The 16900-nt window shown below is 53.8% G+C and overlaps 1 protein-coding gene across 4 annotated transcripts in view; it reads right to left on the reverse strand.

Moving 5' to 3' along the window:
• PES1 (pescadillo ribosomal biogenesis factor 1) overlaps positions 1-16900 on the reverse strand; it is a 297019-nt gene that overhangs the window by 117891 nt on the left and 162228 nt on the right. For all 4 annotated transcript variants that reach the window (XM_069619320.1, XM_069619321.1, XM_069619322.1 and 1 more), the window contains 4 exons: positions 7272-7388; positions 3872-3940; positions 3237-3326; positions 2374-2504 (listed from right to left, as the gene is read on the reverse strand). In XM_069619320.1, coding sequence (XP_069475421.1) covers positions 2374-2504; positions 3237-3326; positions 3872-3940; positions 7272-7388 — 407 coding nt within the window. The remainder of the gene's footprint in view (positions 1-2373; positions 2505-3236; positions 3327-3871; positions 3941-7271; positions 7389-16900) is intronic.

A 16900-nucleotide genomic window follows, 5' to 3' on the forward strand; every position in this document is an offset into this window, starting at 1 on the left:
AGCACGGATCTTGGGCTTCCTTCACTCCTCGAGTCCAGCACTCTAGTGAGGTGACTCGAGCTTGGGTCGTCCTGCTTCAGGAGGGTCCTCAAGAGACTCCTGGAGCTTTTGGCCGGCTTACAGACGTTGCCCTCGAATATGGATTTCTCGACCCCTGGCACTCAGTTCCAGCAGCAGCAAAGTAGTACAGCCAGTTGGGGAAGGTCTTCCAGCAAAGTACATCTCTGGGTTAGTTGGTCCCACTAACCCAAGGGAACAAGTCATCCTTTCCGGAGCTTCTTCTGTCGATCAGAAAAAGGAGTTTCAGTGCAGCAGGGCTTCACCGGGCTGTTCAACGGGCCAGGAGGATGCAGCAAGCTTCGTTCACAATTTCTTCATCAGGGTGTTCTTCCCAGTGGTAGACTCTTCATTCCAAAAAGCCTCACCTTTTATGCAGATTTCTCCCATTCATGCACAGCCTAGTTGTCATTCACACAGCAGGGTGGCGGCTGTCCTACAAGGACAGCCTGTTACAACAGAAATGAGAATTCTCCCTAATGGCCTTCTACCTTAGCGACCCCCCCAGCTCTTTTGCTGGACGTTAGGACTTTTAATCTTTATCCTAGGGTGACCGAGACCTTTTTTCTCACTCTGTATTTTTCTCCTATTTGGACTTGGTTTCTTTTGGTTTTGGAGTCTGAAACTCCATAGGCATCACCTTTTATATTGTGCCACAGAGCATCTTCAGTGCAGTGTCACAGAAGTTCTTCGGATTTCCCTTAAGGTTTAAATACCATCTCTTGAGTAAACTACTGTTCGCAAAAGTAGTAAAGTGAAATTTACTTTACTTACCTGTTATGTGGAAGTACTGGGGGGTTACTTAGTAACCCCTTTCCCAACTTTCTCACTTAACATTTTTATGTTACCCTCAATACATGTAATGGCTGGTGGCAGTGTTTTAATGTTCCTACCATTGTGTGTTTTGACTGCAGGCTGAATTCTCAGCTGCAGTATTGCCCATTCTGTCAAAATGGCCCGATCATTTTTTTTGCCATTTCTTACTTGTGAGGTTTTTCTTGGGTTTTACTCTGCACGCCAAACCAGGTTTGGTCCCTTTGTTTGTTTTGTCTTTGGCGGCCTTCATTGGCGAAAACTGCCTCTGGCTCCAGCATGTCTGGCAGGGCAGGACGCAAGGGAGGTTACCGAAACTCCTTGTGCTTACTCTCCTTGGTTACAAGAATGCATCCAAAGGTGATTGGCTGGCTGGATGTCCTTGGAAGGATATCAGCAGCTAGTGTAATTCCCAGAGCATGGGGGGGGGGGGGGGGGGGGGGGGTGGGAGGATATGCAAAAAATGTATAATAAAGTCAGAGATTATTCTTGCTGAGGTATGTTGTATGGCTTTAAACAATACGAGATCTGAACCCATTCCAGCTGCCAAGAGTGTGTTGCCCATCTAGATGGGAAGATCAGTGATTGGGCCGTAGCCCTGAAGTTGGGAAGATGGGAGGAAGGGTTTTATTTTGCATAGTAGTGCTATTTTGTTAGCGTGGCAATTAAGGTTTATTTGTGATATGCAGTTTGAATAGATTGCAGTAGACGGTGAAGCCCAGCCTCAATAAGCCACACCCCAAGACATCCAAACTAAGAAGCATTCACCATCTCCCATTACATGCAAATGACTGTACCTTGTCCGAGTCACAAGCCCAGACTTACCGCTAAAGCTAGATTTCCAGAACCATTCCCTGATGTTCAATCCAACCCTGTGACAACTCTGGTGCTGTTCACAATCCCTTCAAATAAATATTCACCACCTTCTAAAGAAAGCCTTCATTGCCCCACTCATTCACACCTATGAAACTGCTTTGCACACAAACTCAGATGCCAAATCCCTCAAGCAGTTTCAAAACAGACATTAAGAACAACTTTTAATCTCTTCAATCACGTTCTCTTCCCCATCCTCCACTCCATACCCATTTAACTCAACAACATCACACTGTCACCTGACGATCCACCACCTTCGGGCAGTACCACAGAGCGAGGAAACGGTGTCAATAAACCACATATGCTTCAATAATTCGCCATAATAACAACAATAAATGCACACAGCAAAATAAAACTGAAAAATCCCATTCAGCATGAACAAAGGCAAACCCTAGCAAAATATTTCCATACCGCTCATTGCAGCATTAACGAACCACCCAAAAAGAAATCAAGCACAGAAAACACAATGATCCAACACAGTCGACAGATGTGCTATCCTTACTTCGCCTCATCTCCCTGACATTTGCTTTTTTTTTTAGGATTATGGCTATATAATCTAATCCACCACTGGCCTCCCTGCACAAACTACTCCTTGCTGTTCATTAATCATAAAATCCCAACTATTCTTACCTGATAACAAAGGCCAATGGCTCACGGGGAACTTCACGATTCAAGAAGAACTTAAGCCCTGCAAAGAGCTTCTGCTGCTGCTCCAATTCTCTCTGCTCCTTCAGGCGTTCCTCATTTTGCTCTGGGTTGTCCTGTAAAAACAAAAAATAGCACAAGTGCAAAGTTAAGAGACACTATTTAAAGCAGTCCACGTACAGAAATAATACTGTGAGAATGGTATAAAAGTCTTACACAAAAGTACCACTAGCATCGAGAAATTACATAGCAGTGCAAGAACAGGAGACTACTCACAGAGCAGCACAACTACATGGATACTAGACACTATCCGGAGGACCCCCAAGGGAAACAGCTGAGAGCAGCGAATCCAGGTTCAAGACAAGCACAAAACATCTCAGAGCAGTGTTCAAAGAGACTCCGGAAATGTGTGTGTATGGAAACTACTCTGAGCAGCGGGGTACAAATTCTACTGGTCACAGCAGTGTAAACTTAGAGATGGGAGCAATCCAAGGACATTTCAAAGCTTTGATGAGTAAAAAGGTTCAGAACACAGTGAGTAGAGAGGATATGGACAGGGCACTGAGGATATTGATGAATGACTTACAGAGTATAATGCAGAAAAGTGCAAGTCCGAAGACATTACATAGACAAGCATGAGGCAAAATATAAGCGTGTGGGAGACAGACAGCGAGAGAGTTAAGTCAAACTTTCAGCAACAAAGCCAACAGTAGAGCAGCCCAAGAATCAAATATGCACGTTCCCACAGAAAATACATCTTTGGACAGCACATGCATAAACACTAAAGTCCCTCCTCACAAAAAGAGGAGAGGCCAGTTTAGCTGCAGCCACTGAAAATGGCTCCTCACCCCGTCTGTGGGAAATTCGTCCACTTCAGCATCATCATCAGGACTTGGCACCATTACTCGTGACAGGCTGGCACTGAGAGCAGACAGTTTCTATATGAACACAAAGCATATAGTAGGAGAATGGCTACAGTACCACATGATTTTATAAAACATCAACATTGTAAGACTAAGCAGCAGCTCCAATTTATTGCCAGAGAACCATAGTAAACCTCATCCTCACAAATGATGGGCTTGGCAAGAGGACATTCAACCAGTCCCTTCCCCCATCCCCCCCCCACAGAGCAGCACAAGGCAAAAGTTAACCAATTCATGAATGAGCCAAAGGCCTGAAAGGAGACAAGGCACGCAGTCTGAAATATGGTCTGCCCCTGCCCACCACCAGCAGTAGAAAGCTCCACGTTAACCCTCCCCTTTCTATGAAAAGTGCTGTGGATGTGTGTCAGAAGTTTATGTAAGCGTATGCATATGTAGGGGATGCCGCATAAAACGGTACCCACCGCCTCCATACTTTCAATCTGCTGGTTATAGCACAACATGGTCACCGACACATGCAACTGTTTCATAGTCTCTATTGAGGGCAAACACATGCAGCGTACTCGCCTCTTATGGGGGGGGGGGGGACCCATTTCACTCACCTCCATGTAAGTCTCAGAATCCATAGCATAATTTCCTTCAGATGACTTTTCTTCAGACTGTCCGTCCAACTGCAGAAACCAGAGAGTTAAAGTGAACAAAAGTAGCACTAAGGGGGCCCAAGGGGCCAAGAGGTGGGAGAACAGGAAAGGGGGTGGGGGGAGCAAAAGGCAGGAGAACAGGCAGTGGGGGGGCAAGAGGCAGAACAGGCAGGGGTGCTAGAGACTAAGCAAGGGGGGGGTGGGGGGGCAGGGTTCCAGAGACCAGGCAGGGGGAGAACAGGGGGCCAGAGACCAAGCAAGGGGGTGGGGGGGGACAGGGGGCCAGAGACCAGGCAGGGGGAGAACAGGGGGCCAGAGACCAAGCAAGGGGGGTGGGGGGGACAGGGGGCCAGAGACCAGGCAGGGGGAGAACAGGGGGCCAGAGACCAAGCAAGGGGGGTGGGGGGTACAGGGGGCCAGAGACCAGGCAGGGGGAGAACAGGGGGCCAGAGACCAAGCAAGGGGGGTGGGGGAGACAGGGGGCCAGAGACCAGGCAGGGGGAGAACAGGGGGCCAGAGACCAAGCAAGGGGGGTGGGGGGGGACAGGGGGCCAGAGACCAGGCAGGGGGAGAACAGGGGGCCAGAGACCAAGCAAGGGGGGTGTGGGGGACAGGGGGCCAGAGACCAGGCAGGGGGAGAACAGGGGGCCAGAGACCAAGCCCTGGGGGGAGAACAGGGGGCCAGGAGGCCAGAGACCAAGCAGGTGGTGGGGTCGCAGGGGGACAGGCAGGGCCAAGCGGCGGGAGACCAGGCGGGGCCAAGCGGCGGGAGACCAGGCAGGGGGAGGGTGGGGCCAAGCGGCGGGAGACCAGGCAGGGGGAAGGGGGGCCAAGAGGCGGGAGACCAGGCAGGGGGAAGGGGGGGCCAAGAGGCGGGAGACCAGGCAGGGGGAAGGGGGGCCAAGAGGCGGGAGACCAGGCAGGGGGAAGGGGGGGCCAAGAGGCGGGAGACCAGGCAGGGGGGGGAGGGGGGGCCAAGAGGCGGGAGACCAGGCAGGGGGGGAAGGGGGGGGCCAAGAGGCGGGAGACCAGGCAGGGGGAAGGGGGGGGCCAAGAGGCGGGAGACCAGGCAGGGGGAAGGGGGGGGCCAAGAGGCGGGAGACCAGGCAGGGGGAAAGGGGGGGGCCAAGAGGCGGGAGACCAGGCAGGGGGAAGGGGGGGGCCAAGAGGCGGGAGACCAGGCAGGGGGAAGGGGGGGCCAAGAGGCGGGAGACCAGGCAGGGGGAAGGGGGGGCCAAGAGGCGGGAGACCAGGCAGGGGGAAGGGGGGGCCAAGAGGCGGGAGACCAGGCAGGGGGAAGGGGGGGCCAAGAGGCGGGAGACCAGGCAGGGGGAAGGGGGGGCCAGAGCAGGGGGCCAGAGACCAGGGCAGGGGGTGGGAGCAGGGGGGAGTGGGGGGGCAGGGGGCCAGAGACCAGACAGGGGGTGGGGGTGGGAGAGCAGGGGGCCAGAGACCAAGCGGGGGGGCAGGGGGTCAGAGACCAAGCGGGGGGGCAGGGGGTCAGAGACCAAGCGGGGGGGCAGGGGGTCAGAGACCAAGCATGGGTACCAGCGACCACGCAGGGGGAGGGAGGGGGGCCAAGAGGCGGGAGACCAGGCAGGGGGGAAGGAGGGGGGCCAAGAGGCGGGAGACCAGGCAGGGGGGAAGGAGGGGGGCCCAAGAGGCGGGAGAGAGGCCAAGAGGAGGGAGACCAGGCAGGGGGGAGGGAGAGGGGCCAAGAGGAAGGAGACCAGGCAGGGGAAAGGGGGGGCCCCCAGAGGCGGGAGACCAGGCAGGGGGAAGGGGGGGCCAGAGACCAAGCAAGGGGGGGCCAGAGAGAACAGTGTGCCAGAGACCAAGCAGGGGGAGGGGGGGTGCAGAGAGAACAGGGTGCCAGAGACCAAGCAGGGGGGGAGAACGGGCCAGAGACCAAGGCAGGGAGAGCAGGGGGCCAGAAGGGGCCAGAGACCAGGCAGGGAGTGGGGGGGAGAAGGGGAGAGCAGGGGGCCAGAGACCAGGCAGGGAGTGGGGGGAGAAGGGGAGAGCAGGGGGCCAGAGACCAGGCAGGGGGAGGGGGGTGCAGGGGGCCAGAGACCAGGCAGGGGGAGGGGGGGGTGCAGGGGGGCCAGAGACCAGGCAGGGGGAGGGGGGGGGGCGGGCAGGGGGCCAGAGACCAGGCAGGGGGGGGGGGGCGGGCAGGGGGCCAGGGACCAGGCAGGGGGAGGGGGGGCGGGCAGGGGGCCAGGGACCAGGCAGGGGGAGGGGGGGGCAGGCAGGGGGAGGGCGACCAGGCAGGGGGGGGGCGCAGGGGGAGGGAGACCAGGCAGGGGGGGCGCAGGGGGAGGGAGACCAGGCAGGGGGGGGCGCAGGGGGAGGGAGACCAGGCAGGGGGGAGGGTGAGGGGTCAAGAGGAAGGAGACCAGGCAGGGGAAAGGGGGGCTCCCCCAGAGGCGGGAGACCAGGCAGGGGGAAGGGGGGGGCAGAGACCAAGCAAGGGGGGGCGCAGAGAGAAAACAGGGTGCCAGAGACCAAGCAGGGGGGGGGGAGAACGGGCCAGAGACCAAGGCAGGGAGAGCAGGGGGCCAGAAGGGGGCCAGAAGGGGAGAGCAGGGGGCCAGAAGGGGAGAGCAGGGGGCCAGAAGGGGCCAGAGACCAGGTGGGGGAGGGGGGGTGCAGGGGGCCAGAGACCAAGCAGGGGGAGGGGTGGGCGGGCAGGGGGCCAGAGACCAGGCAGGAGGAGGGGTGGGCGGGCAGGGGGCCAGAGACCAGGCAGGGGGAGGGGGGGGAGGGAGACCAGGCAGGGGGGCGCAGGGGGAGGGAGACCAGGCAGGGGGGGCGCAGGGGGAGGGAGACCAGGCAGGGGGGGGCGCAGGGGGAGGGAGACCAGGCAGGGGGGGCGCAGGGGGAGGGAGACCAGGCAGGGGGGGCGCAGGGGGAGGGAGACAGGCAGGGGGGGCACAGGGGGAGGGAGACCAGGCAGGGGGGGCGCAGGGGGAGGGAGACCAGGCAGGGGGGGGCGCAGGGGGAGGGAGACCAGGCAGGGGGGGCGCAGGGGGAGGGAGACCAGGCAGGGGGGGGCGCAGGGGGAGGGAGACCAGGCAGGGGGGGGCGCAGGGGGAGGGAGACCAGGCAGGGGGGGCGCAGGGGGAGGGAGACCAGGCAGGGGGGCGCAGGGGGAGGGAGACGAGGCAGGGGGCCAGACACCAGGCAGGGGGGGGGACAGGGGGTCAGGCGAACAGGCGGGGGGGGGGCAGGAGAACAGGCCAGGGGGGGCAGGAGAACAGGCCAGGGGACCATGAAGCAGGGGAATAGGTGGGGGGTAGATGGGTGCGAGATTCTTCTGCGACATCCTAGAAAGTGGAAGAAGCCTGGATTAACTAACCTTTGGAGGGTAATGTAGGTTCAGGGCTTGATACAGACGGAAATTCACAAATCCCAGCAGAGTGGTATAGAATTCTGTGAAGGTTGCCATGACCCTGTAGTCGACATCAGTTGGATGCTGAATAAGATACCAGATAGAGAACGTTAGGGTTCTGGTCACACAATCTTTTACTAACCAGAGTTGGTGGCAGCAACAAATATGATTCTGACCTGCAGGAGTAGGCTGTCCAGTCATTTGGTCGACGCAATTTGGTCGAAAGACAAATGGATATATATATATATATATATATATATATATATATGTATGTTTGCAAAAAAAAAAAAAGGGGTTTTGGGGGACCCCAAAATAAAAAGTGAAAATACAAAAAAAAAAATTCGACCATTTGTCTTTAGACCAAATTGCGTCGATCATTTGTCCCGTCGACCATTTATTTTCGACCAAATGACCTGTAACCCAGGAGTAGAGGCTAAAATGCCCACCCAGGTCTCACACTTCTACAAAGAGCCAACACAATCATAAAGGTAAAACAGCCACAGTTAAGAGATATACCTCCTTTGCCATTTGTGGTAACAAGGGCCAAAGGAAGCATATGCTCTCAAGAGGTGTGCAAATGTGATTCAGTAGTGACCCAAACACAGTAACATTAAATGGAATTTTCAATCAAGGTACTACAAAATATACACACTTTAATCAAACATCAACTGCAAGAATACTAACTAGAAGGGGGCCCTGCTGAGCAGTAAGTAAGATGGCAGCTCTGAGCTGGAGCTCCGATTCCACTGAAATCCTGACGTACCATAGATCCAGTTTCACACTGCTAATGTGTGCGGATGGTGGACCAGAGAATCTGCGGTACGAGATTTAGACAGATTCACTCTGCTGTGGGCTGAGCCGGGAGCTGAGGGCTGGCGCTGCGGAGCGAGGAGGAGCTGCGGCTGACTGGTGCTTCCAGGCGATCAGACTTGCTGGGCCGCTCACCCCGCATGCATAGGAGATTTGGTCAGCGGCATCCAGAGTAACGTACTGTGAGCCGGGAACGGCACTGGGACCCATATCGCTATCAGTGCGTCATTGTCGCCGAACAGTGTGGCACACATGAAAAGCCCCCGGGTGATATTGGCAGGCCACGATTGCCCGCTCTGAGGACCTGGGCCGCTGACTGCACGGTCAGGTGTGCGCGGTGTGGCGCAAGCTAAGAGGAGCCCTTTTATAACACTTGATGCCCGCTGTGAAAGCCTGTGCTCCAGACACTGCGTGAGCACTTCTACCCCTGCGGGCACACTTGTTGGGTCCGGCGGGCTCATGTGAGACGTGATCCCGGGCCTCACTGTACAGGGAAGCATTGTTAAATAAAACGCTGCATTCTATTGCCATTAGTGGAAGTGACTGGCCTGCTTGGTTTCCCTTGATCAGTGGCGCCTTGCCTGCCCCCGGTGGCCATGCAGGTGCTCTGAGCTCTTCCAGAACATATGCATTAAGTACGGCAGTTCTCTTGCCGCATCGACATCTAACGGCTTGACCAACTGTCTGGCTCACATTTTGATACCTGCACATCATTGAAGATACTTTCCCTGAACTCTAACATCTCAGTGCAATATATGAGATACATTACTCACCGTAATCTTATTTCTGATGCTTGTATCTTCTTTAGATTCACATGCTATGCTTAGGCCGACATCTAGTGGAAGCTGCAGAGTATTGCAGTTTTTGTTTCAGAAACTCGAAAAGGTACGTCGACAGGGCGTGCCAGTAATACTATCCCTAGTGTGACGTCCACTGTACCCATGGTCCTTCACGCGTCAAGGTCCCTCAGATTATTTTGTTTCTGACATGAGGTAGCATGAAGTATCGCGAGTACAGGTGCATCAAGGAAAAGCTCATAAAACATTTATGCACCTTCTCTCAGGGGAGGAAGGGTGGGTGCATATCAATCTAAGCAGATACAAGCATCAGCAATACGATTATGGTGAGTAATGTATCCCTTCTGAGGCTTGTGGAATCTGCTTAGATCACATGCTGTGCATAGATTAGTGAGCAGTGTTGGGCGAAGATAGTGGGTTGTGAGATGTAGCGGCAGCAAAGAACAAGTTACTCTTACCTGGTAACGTTCTTTCGATGGGATGGTCCAACAACGTATTCCATATCTATGACAGTAATCACCACAGCTGTGCTGCTTCGGAAAATGTTCACCATCTGCGTCCTACGTCAATGACATCGATGCGCCATCCTCGAGGACCTCCTTCGACGGACGACGTCACCCGATGTGATAATTCAGACGCACGATGCCCGTAGCCTCAGTTGTAGTTTTTTTCCCCCAGAACGTGTGAAACTAGTCTTCTGCCAGTCAGACACACAAAGCCTTGCGGAAACGTAAACTGCAATCGCATAAGAAATTCTGTAGCGGGGAAGGTAGGGAGGGAGCGATATGGAATACGTCGTCGGACCATCCCATCGAAAGAACGTTACCAGGTAAGAGTGTAACTTGTTCGAGGGGATTGGGTCTTCCGACGTATTCCATATCTATGACAGACTCCCAAAGCAGTACCAAAGCAAGGAGGTGGGAAAAGAATTTAGAAAACCAAATTTAGAATGCCCAATCAAATTGCGGAGTAAAGGACTGCCTTGCCAAAAGCCAGATCCTGTACTCAGATGGAATCGAGGAAGTAGTGACGTACAAAAGTATGTACGGAAGCCCAGGTGGCTGCATCACAGATCTTACGAATAGGAACACCCCTCTGTAGGACAGTAGATGCAGCCACACCCCTGGTAGAATGGGCTCGCAAGCCGGCCGGTGGGTCCTTACCCGCCAAGCTGTAACACTCCGAGATGGCCAAAATAATCCAGTGAGACAAAGTCTGTTTTGTCACAGCTTGTCCCAAACGCTTTCCAGCGTAACCAATGAAGAGTTGATCGTCCACTCTGACCCGGGACATGCGTGAAATATAAAAGCTTAACGCTCTCCTAGGATCAAGCCTATGGAGCCTCTCCTCTTCCTTACCAGGATGTGGAGGGGGATAGAATGCCGGAAGAACAACCTTCTGGCCTAAATGAAATTCCGACCCACCTTCGAAAGGAAGGACGAACTCCAAGGACAACCCTGTCCTTATGAAACACAGTGACGGGTGGCTTAACTGAAAGTGCCTGTAACTTACTCTACGAGCGGAAGTGACCGCAACTAAAAATAAGTTTTAAGAGTTAACAGTCTCAAAGGACAAGAGTGCAAAGGCTCAAAGGGAGCACCCATTAGAAACTTGAGAACAAGGTTCAAATCCCAACCGTGCACCTAGAAAGGTGACAGATGGAACACATTAGTGAGCCCTTTCAGAAACAGAAATTAAAGGGATTTTAAAATAGCAACACTCTTCAGACGAGCGCTTAAATATGGACAGCGCCACCAGGTAACCTTTAATGGTACCCACTTGCAAGCACCTGTGGGCCAAAGAAAGCAAAAAAGACAGAACCATGGGAATGTCACATGCAAAAGGATCCATTCTTAGCTCTGCTCCAGTCGCAGAACTCACGCCAACGGTACAGAGTCTTTGTTGCTGGCTGTCTGGCCGAGAGCAACACCTCCATCACGTCTTCAGGGAGGTCCCAATCCTTATACCTCAACCTTTCAGAAGCCAAGCGTGAAGGTTGAGTGATCTGACCTCTGGATGGAGAACCTGAAGCCCCCCTCCCGTGAGAGCAGATCGTCTTGGTAGGGAAGACGACGTGGAGGGCAGATGGACAAGTCGAGAAGGTCCGGGTACCACGTCCTCCGGGCCCACGCCGGAGCAATGAGGATCATCCGGGAACCAAACTTCCGTAACCTCTGCAGTACTTGCGGGATGACAGGGACTGGAGGAAACGCGTACAGCAGTGGGAATGACCACTCCACCACAAGCGCTTCTTCCAAGGCTCCTCTTGGAGGAAATTCCCGCGAGCAGAACCTTTCGCACTTCTGGTTGACACTGGAGGCGAAGAGATCCACTTAAGGGGTCCCCCAAAGGGCGAAGATCTCCAGGAGAATCTCCTGAGCCAGCTCCCACTCGTGAGAGATAGTGCTCTGCCTACTCAGAGCGTCCGCCGTCTCGTTTTCGTCTACGGCCAGATGAACTGCCGAGATCGAAACTTCATGCTGGATGGCCCAGAACTCGAGCTGCATTGTCTCCCTGCACAGAGGAAGTGACCCTGCCCCCCCCCCTTTTTGTTGAGGTAGTGCATGGCCACCGTGTTGTCCGTCAGGATCAGGACATTCTTTCCTCGCACAGTCGGCAGAAAAGCCTTCAGGGCAAGCCCGACGGCCCTCAGCTCCAACAGATTGATATGAGTCTGGACTCCAACGGAGACCACTGACTCAACTCGTTGGCATGAGCTCCCCATCCCGTGAGGGATGTGTCCGTCACGATCGTCACCTCCGGCCAGGGAAGCCAAAACAGAGCCCCCCCCCTTCACCAGATTGCCTTTGACAGCCCACCACAGAAGGTCCTGGGCAACCGAGGGCGGCACCTGAACAGGGTCAGATATCCTGCCGGAGGATTGTGACCACTGAATCTTGAGTGCCCACTGCAAAGATCTCATGCGCAGTCGAGCCTCTGGCACCAGAAGAATGCAGGATGCCATGAGGCCGAGCAACCTCAAGAACTCTAATGCCAGGAGCGTCTGCGCATGTTGAAACTTGTGCACCATCTGCTGAATGTGAAGAGCCCTCTCCTGGGGAGGAAAACACTGCCCCAGGGAAGTGTCGAGCACTGCTCCGATGTACTGGAGCCGCTGTGTTGGCGTCAAATGGGACGCCATTAAGTTGAGGGAGAAGCCCAGCCTGTGAAGGGAGTGGCAGGTGAAGGACAGATCCAGGACTTGCTCGGGAGAGCGCGCCCTGATCAACCAATCGTCCAGGTAGGGGTAGACGTGAATCCCCCTTTCCCGAGATGCGCTGCCACCACCACCACCATGAGCTTGGTGAAAACTCTCGGGGCGGAGGTCAATCCGAACGGCAGGACCTTAAACTGAAAGTGTGAGTCGCCAACCGCGAACCTCAGGTGGTACTTGAGCTTGGGATGGATCGGCACATGGAAGTAAGCTTCCTTGAGGTCGAGAGACACCAACCAGTCCTGAAGTTGAAGGGCCTGGAGGACTTGAGAGTAACCATCTTGAACTTGTCCTTCCTGAGGAGTTTGTTCAAACCGCGCAAGTCCATGATGGGTCTCAATCCCCAGTCTTTCTTCGAAATCAAAAAATAAGGGGAATACCATCCCTTGTTCCTCTCCGCTACAGGCACCAGTTCTATGGCGCCTTTCTCCAGCAGGGCTTGAATTTCCTGCACAAGGAGCGGATCCAGACTCTTCAAAGAGAGGTTCCCTGGTGGATTGTCTTGAGGCCTCTGCCGAAAGGGAAGACCGTAGCCGTGGGTTATGATCCCCAGAACCCACACATCTGAAGTAATGGCACGCCACTCTACAAGATGCTACACCAGCCTTCCCCCAACCGGCGAACCATGGGACATGGCCTCATGACGGAGTGGTAGCGGCTGCGGCGTTGCCGGAGGGCAAAAAGGCAACTGCCCGAGCAGCCTTGGCACCTCGAGTACCTTGTTTTCCACCTCTGGCACTCCTACGGTGGCCTCTTTGACTGACAGTTCCTCTCGCTCTACCAAAGGACGAGTAATAACGAAAGGAACCTCCCCCTTCATTGCTGTCCCCTAGGACGAAAAGGCGGAGGTTGACTAACTGCAGAGCCCAACAACTTCGCTGCAGCTTTTGGAGGTCTGCAACCTCTCAAGGCTCTCGTCAGCCTTGCTGCCAAAAAGATGTTCACCGTCAAAGGGCATGTTGAGGAGCCGGGACTACACATCAGGAGCAAACCCCGACTTCCGCAACCACGCAAACCTGCGTATTACGGTGCTCGCCGCCATGGACCGGCTGACGCAATCTGCCAAGTCCAAACCCGACTGAAAGGACTCACATGGCATCCTTGCCATCCTGGACCATAGCAAGGAAGCCATCCCGTTCCTCCCCTTCGGGAATATGTTCAGCCGCTAATGCAACACAGTTCCACAGTGTGTGCGTGAAACGAGACAAGGTACATACAGAGTTGGCCGCCTGAAGCACCATACCCCCCTGAAGAAAACCCTTTCTTCGCCCAGCCATCAAAATGTTTGTCGTCCCCATCATGAGGGATGGTAGGATACGACGCTTGCTTTGCTGGGGCCATAGCCGCCTGCACCACCATACTCTCCGGAGTGGGGTGCCTCATCAAGTAGCAGGGGTCGCTACTTGCAGGACGGTATTTTCGCGATAGAGACTTGCTCACTGCCTGGAGACTCTCCGGAGCAGTCCAAGCCGCCACCACCCTTCTCTGTAGAGCCATATGAAACGGCAGTACCGGGTCAGTTGGGGGACCAAGATCGAGGATGTCCGTCAGATCATTCTGAACAAACTCCCCTGGGGGAGCAGACCATCCCAAGTACTCGGTGACCCTAGACATAAGGCGCCGGTACGAAGAATCGGCATGAGTGCCAGGCTCAGGCCTACAAAACTCCACCTCCGGAGAGGTGTCCAGTCCACTGGCATCATGCAGTGACTGCCTTAGGTCCTCAAATTGGCTATGGCCCGAGAGAATCTCATCTGGCACCGTATTAGGAACCATGCCATCATCAGAGCCCTCATCCACCTCTGAAATGTACTCCAGACGGCGATAAGAAGGCACTTGGGAAACCAATCCATGCTTGACCTTAGCCAGAGACTTTCTAGGGGGTTCCCCGTGCCACAGGGTACCTCCGACACCACAGCCTCGAAAGGCTTTGAGTGAATCAGCGTCGAGAGAATCGGCGTCAGACGCAGCGCCGCCAGCATCGATGGCGTCGACACAGGCCTCGAAGCCAGAGCCCCGAGCGTGTCCTTAGACAACCGGGGTGCCGACAGCATCGACTTCCTCTGAGGCGGAGCCTTGAGAGTGTCTGTCGACGACCTCTGCGCCACAGGCGTCAATGTCTTCCTTGAAGACTTCACAGGATCACGCAGTCTCGAGCGCGTCGAGGACCAGGACCTGGAATGGGCATGACGAGAACGATTCCCCTTGTCCGAGCGGGACCTCTCCCGCAAATAGTGCCGACCACCCGAGCCCGAAGGTGTGCGAGCGGTTCTCTTGACCGATCACGACCAGCCCCACTCGGAGGCACGTATGGACCTGTGCCCTGCGATTCGAGAATCGCTAACCTTTTCTTCCCGAAGGAAGCCCATTCCTCCGGTGTCGCATGCTTGGTGGGATAAGCCACCCGCCGACGGGCGGAGTCCTCGGAAGAGGACAGGGAAGGCGACCGATGCTGGTACTTCCGGGAATGGGACATACTCCTGGAACGAGACCCACTGGACTTCCGACGATGAAGCGGAGAGTCGCCTCTTGAATCATCCGTCGAAAGCCCCGCAGACCTCGACTTCCGGTGCTTGGACACCTTACCTACCGACAACTTCTTGCGCTCCCGCAAGGCTTTGGCCGTGAGCGACTGGCAGTCGACAGTCATCAGTGTCATGGGCCTCCCCGAGGCACCAGAGTCAGTCACCGACATCTTGGACCCACAGTCCCCACATTTCTTAAAGCCCAGACGCGGGGTTGAAGACGAGGTAGACATCTTCACGAAGGATAACTTCACAAAACGAACAGGTTCGAAGAACCAAGATGAACAAAGAAACTCCAAAGAGTCGAGGCGTACCGAGATTCACGAATCGAACATGTTCGCGGAAAAAAACGGAACTGAGGCTACAGCCGTCGTGCGTCCTACTTATCACATCGGGTGACGTCGGTCGTCAGAGGAGGTCCTTGAGGACGGCGCATCAACGTCATCGACGCTGAAAATTTTCCGAACCAGCACAGCTGTAGTGATTACTGTCATAGATATGGAATACGTCGGAGGACCCAATCCCCTCGAACAGATGTTTTAGAACCGCTTGTCACACCTGTATATCTGCTTTGGAATGGTTGTCAATGCAGTAGTGCTGAGTGAAGGTATGTACTGAGCTCCATGTAGCTGCTTTGCAAATGCTGTCTATGGGGACATTTAAGATAAAGGCCAAGGCTGCTCCTGTGCTTCTAGTGGAGTGACCTCTTGGAGTGAAAGGCAGTGTCTTGTCCGACAGGGAATAGCAGTCCCCTTCTCTGCTTGGGACTACAGAGAAACAGCTGGTCTGTTCTCCTTAGTAGTCTGGTCTTGTTTACATAGCAAAGGACCACCCTCCTTACATCTAGTGTGTGGAGTTTTACCCCAGCTGAGCCCTTTGGGTTCTGGAAGAAAGCCGGAAGCTCAATGGACTGGTTCACATGAAATTTTGAGATGAACTTCGGAGAGAACCTAAGAGGAGTACGTAAAACCAGTTTGTCCTTGTGTATGACAAAGAAAGGATCCTGCACTGACAATGCTGGTAATTCACTAACTCTTATAAAAGTAATGCCACCAAGAAGGCAGTCTTGTAAGTCGGGTGCTTAAGACTTGTGCATCTGCTCGAAATGAGGTCCCATGAGCTTAGGGACTACTACATTGAGATCCCATCCTGGCGCTAGGTTTGAAATTGAAGGGGTGGAGTCGCTTTACTCCCATCATGAATGCCTTGATGACGGGTACCTTCCACCAAGATACTTTATTGTGGGAGGGGGTGTAAGCCGATTGGGCCGCCAGGTGGACCTTTATAGAGTTGAATACTAACCCTGAGTCCAGCAAGTGGAGCATATAGTTCAGAATGTCTGATGGGGTACATTTTATGGGGTTTATTTGTTAGACTGGCACCAAATTACAAATCTATTCCACTTGTCGAAATAACAGTATCTAGTGTTTGGCTTTCGTGCCTCCTTGAGGATATCCATGCACCTCTGTGGCAGGTTAAGATGTCTGAACTCTGACTTCAGGAGACACGCTTTCAAGTTCATAGAGTACGGTTGTGGGTGCACTGTTAATCCCCTGTGTTGCGTGAGTAGGTTGGTCTTGTTAGGCAAAGTTTGTATGCATTACCCTCTGGGAACACTACAAACAACTCTGACTACAGGTATAGGAAACCCAACCTTTGGTATAAGCTTGTACTACACAGTTTTGGTAGCGTGTTGAGCAGCCAGGCTTAGCTCAAGAGGGGTCAATGTGAGCTGTAGTGGAGTTACAGAGATTTACAGTTACAAGTATTCAAATAAACTCTTACACTCAAGGTTTCTTGAATATGGTTTTATCAGTTAGAATACGCCTTCTTCAGGAGGGAGCAATATAACAGTAACTCAAATACCCTTCATGAAATACACACTCTTAATATCTCTAAATCAGTAGATACCCTTTTGAGATGGTCCACAGACACCAACTACACCCCCAGGTGAATTCAATTGCTAGGGTGCTGGGGACATTAATATAGCACTGTTGCATTTAGAATCCTATAGTAATAAGTCAAGGGAAAAGATTTAGAACAAACAAGAGACCACAAATATTCTCAAGCAGGCAAATACTTTCAGACCCCCCCCAAATAAGAGTCATTCAGTGGAAGAGGCTAAGACAAGGTCAAAAGGCAAAAGTCTGAGCTGAAGAACTTCTTTTTAGTTAAGAAGACAGTCTTTGCACAATGTTTTAGAAGTCTTTGAAGAAAAGAAGAATCAAATTTAGGGCCACAAGCTGATTA

The sequence above is a fragment of the Ambystoma mexicanum genome, chromosome 10 (genome assembly GCF_040938575.1).
Source record: "Ambystoma mexicanum isolate Mex_15411 chromosome 10, UKY_AmexF1_1, whole genome shotgun sequence".
NCBI classification, from domain to species: Eukaryota; Metazoa; Chordata; class Amphibia; order Caudata; family Ambystomatidae; genus Ambystoma; species Ambystoma mexicanum.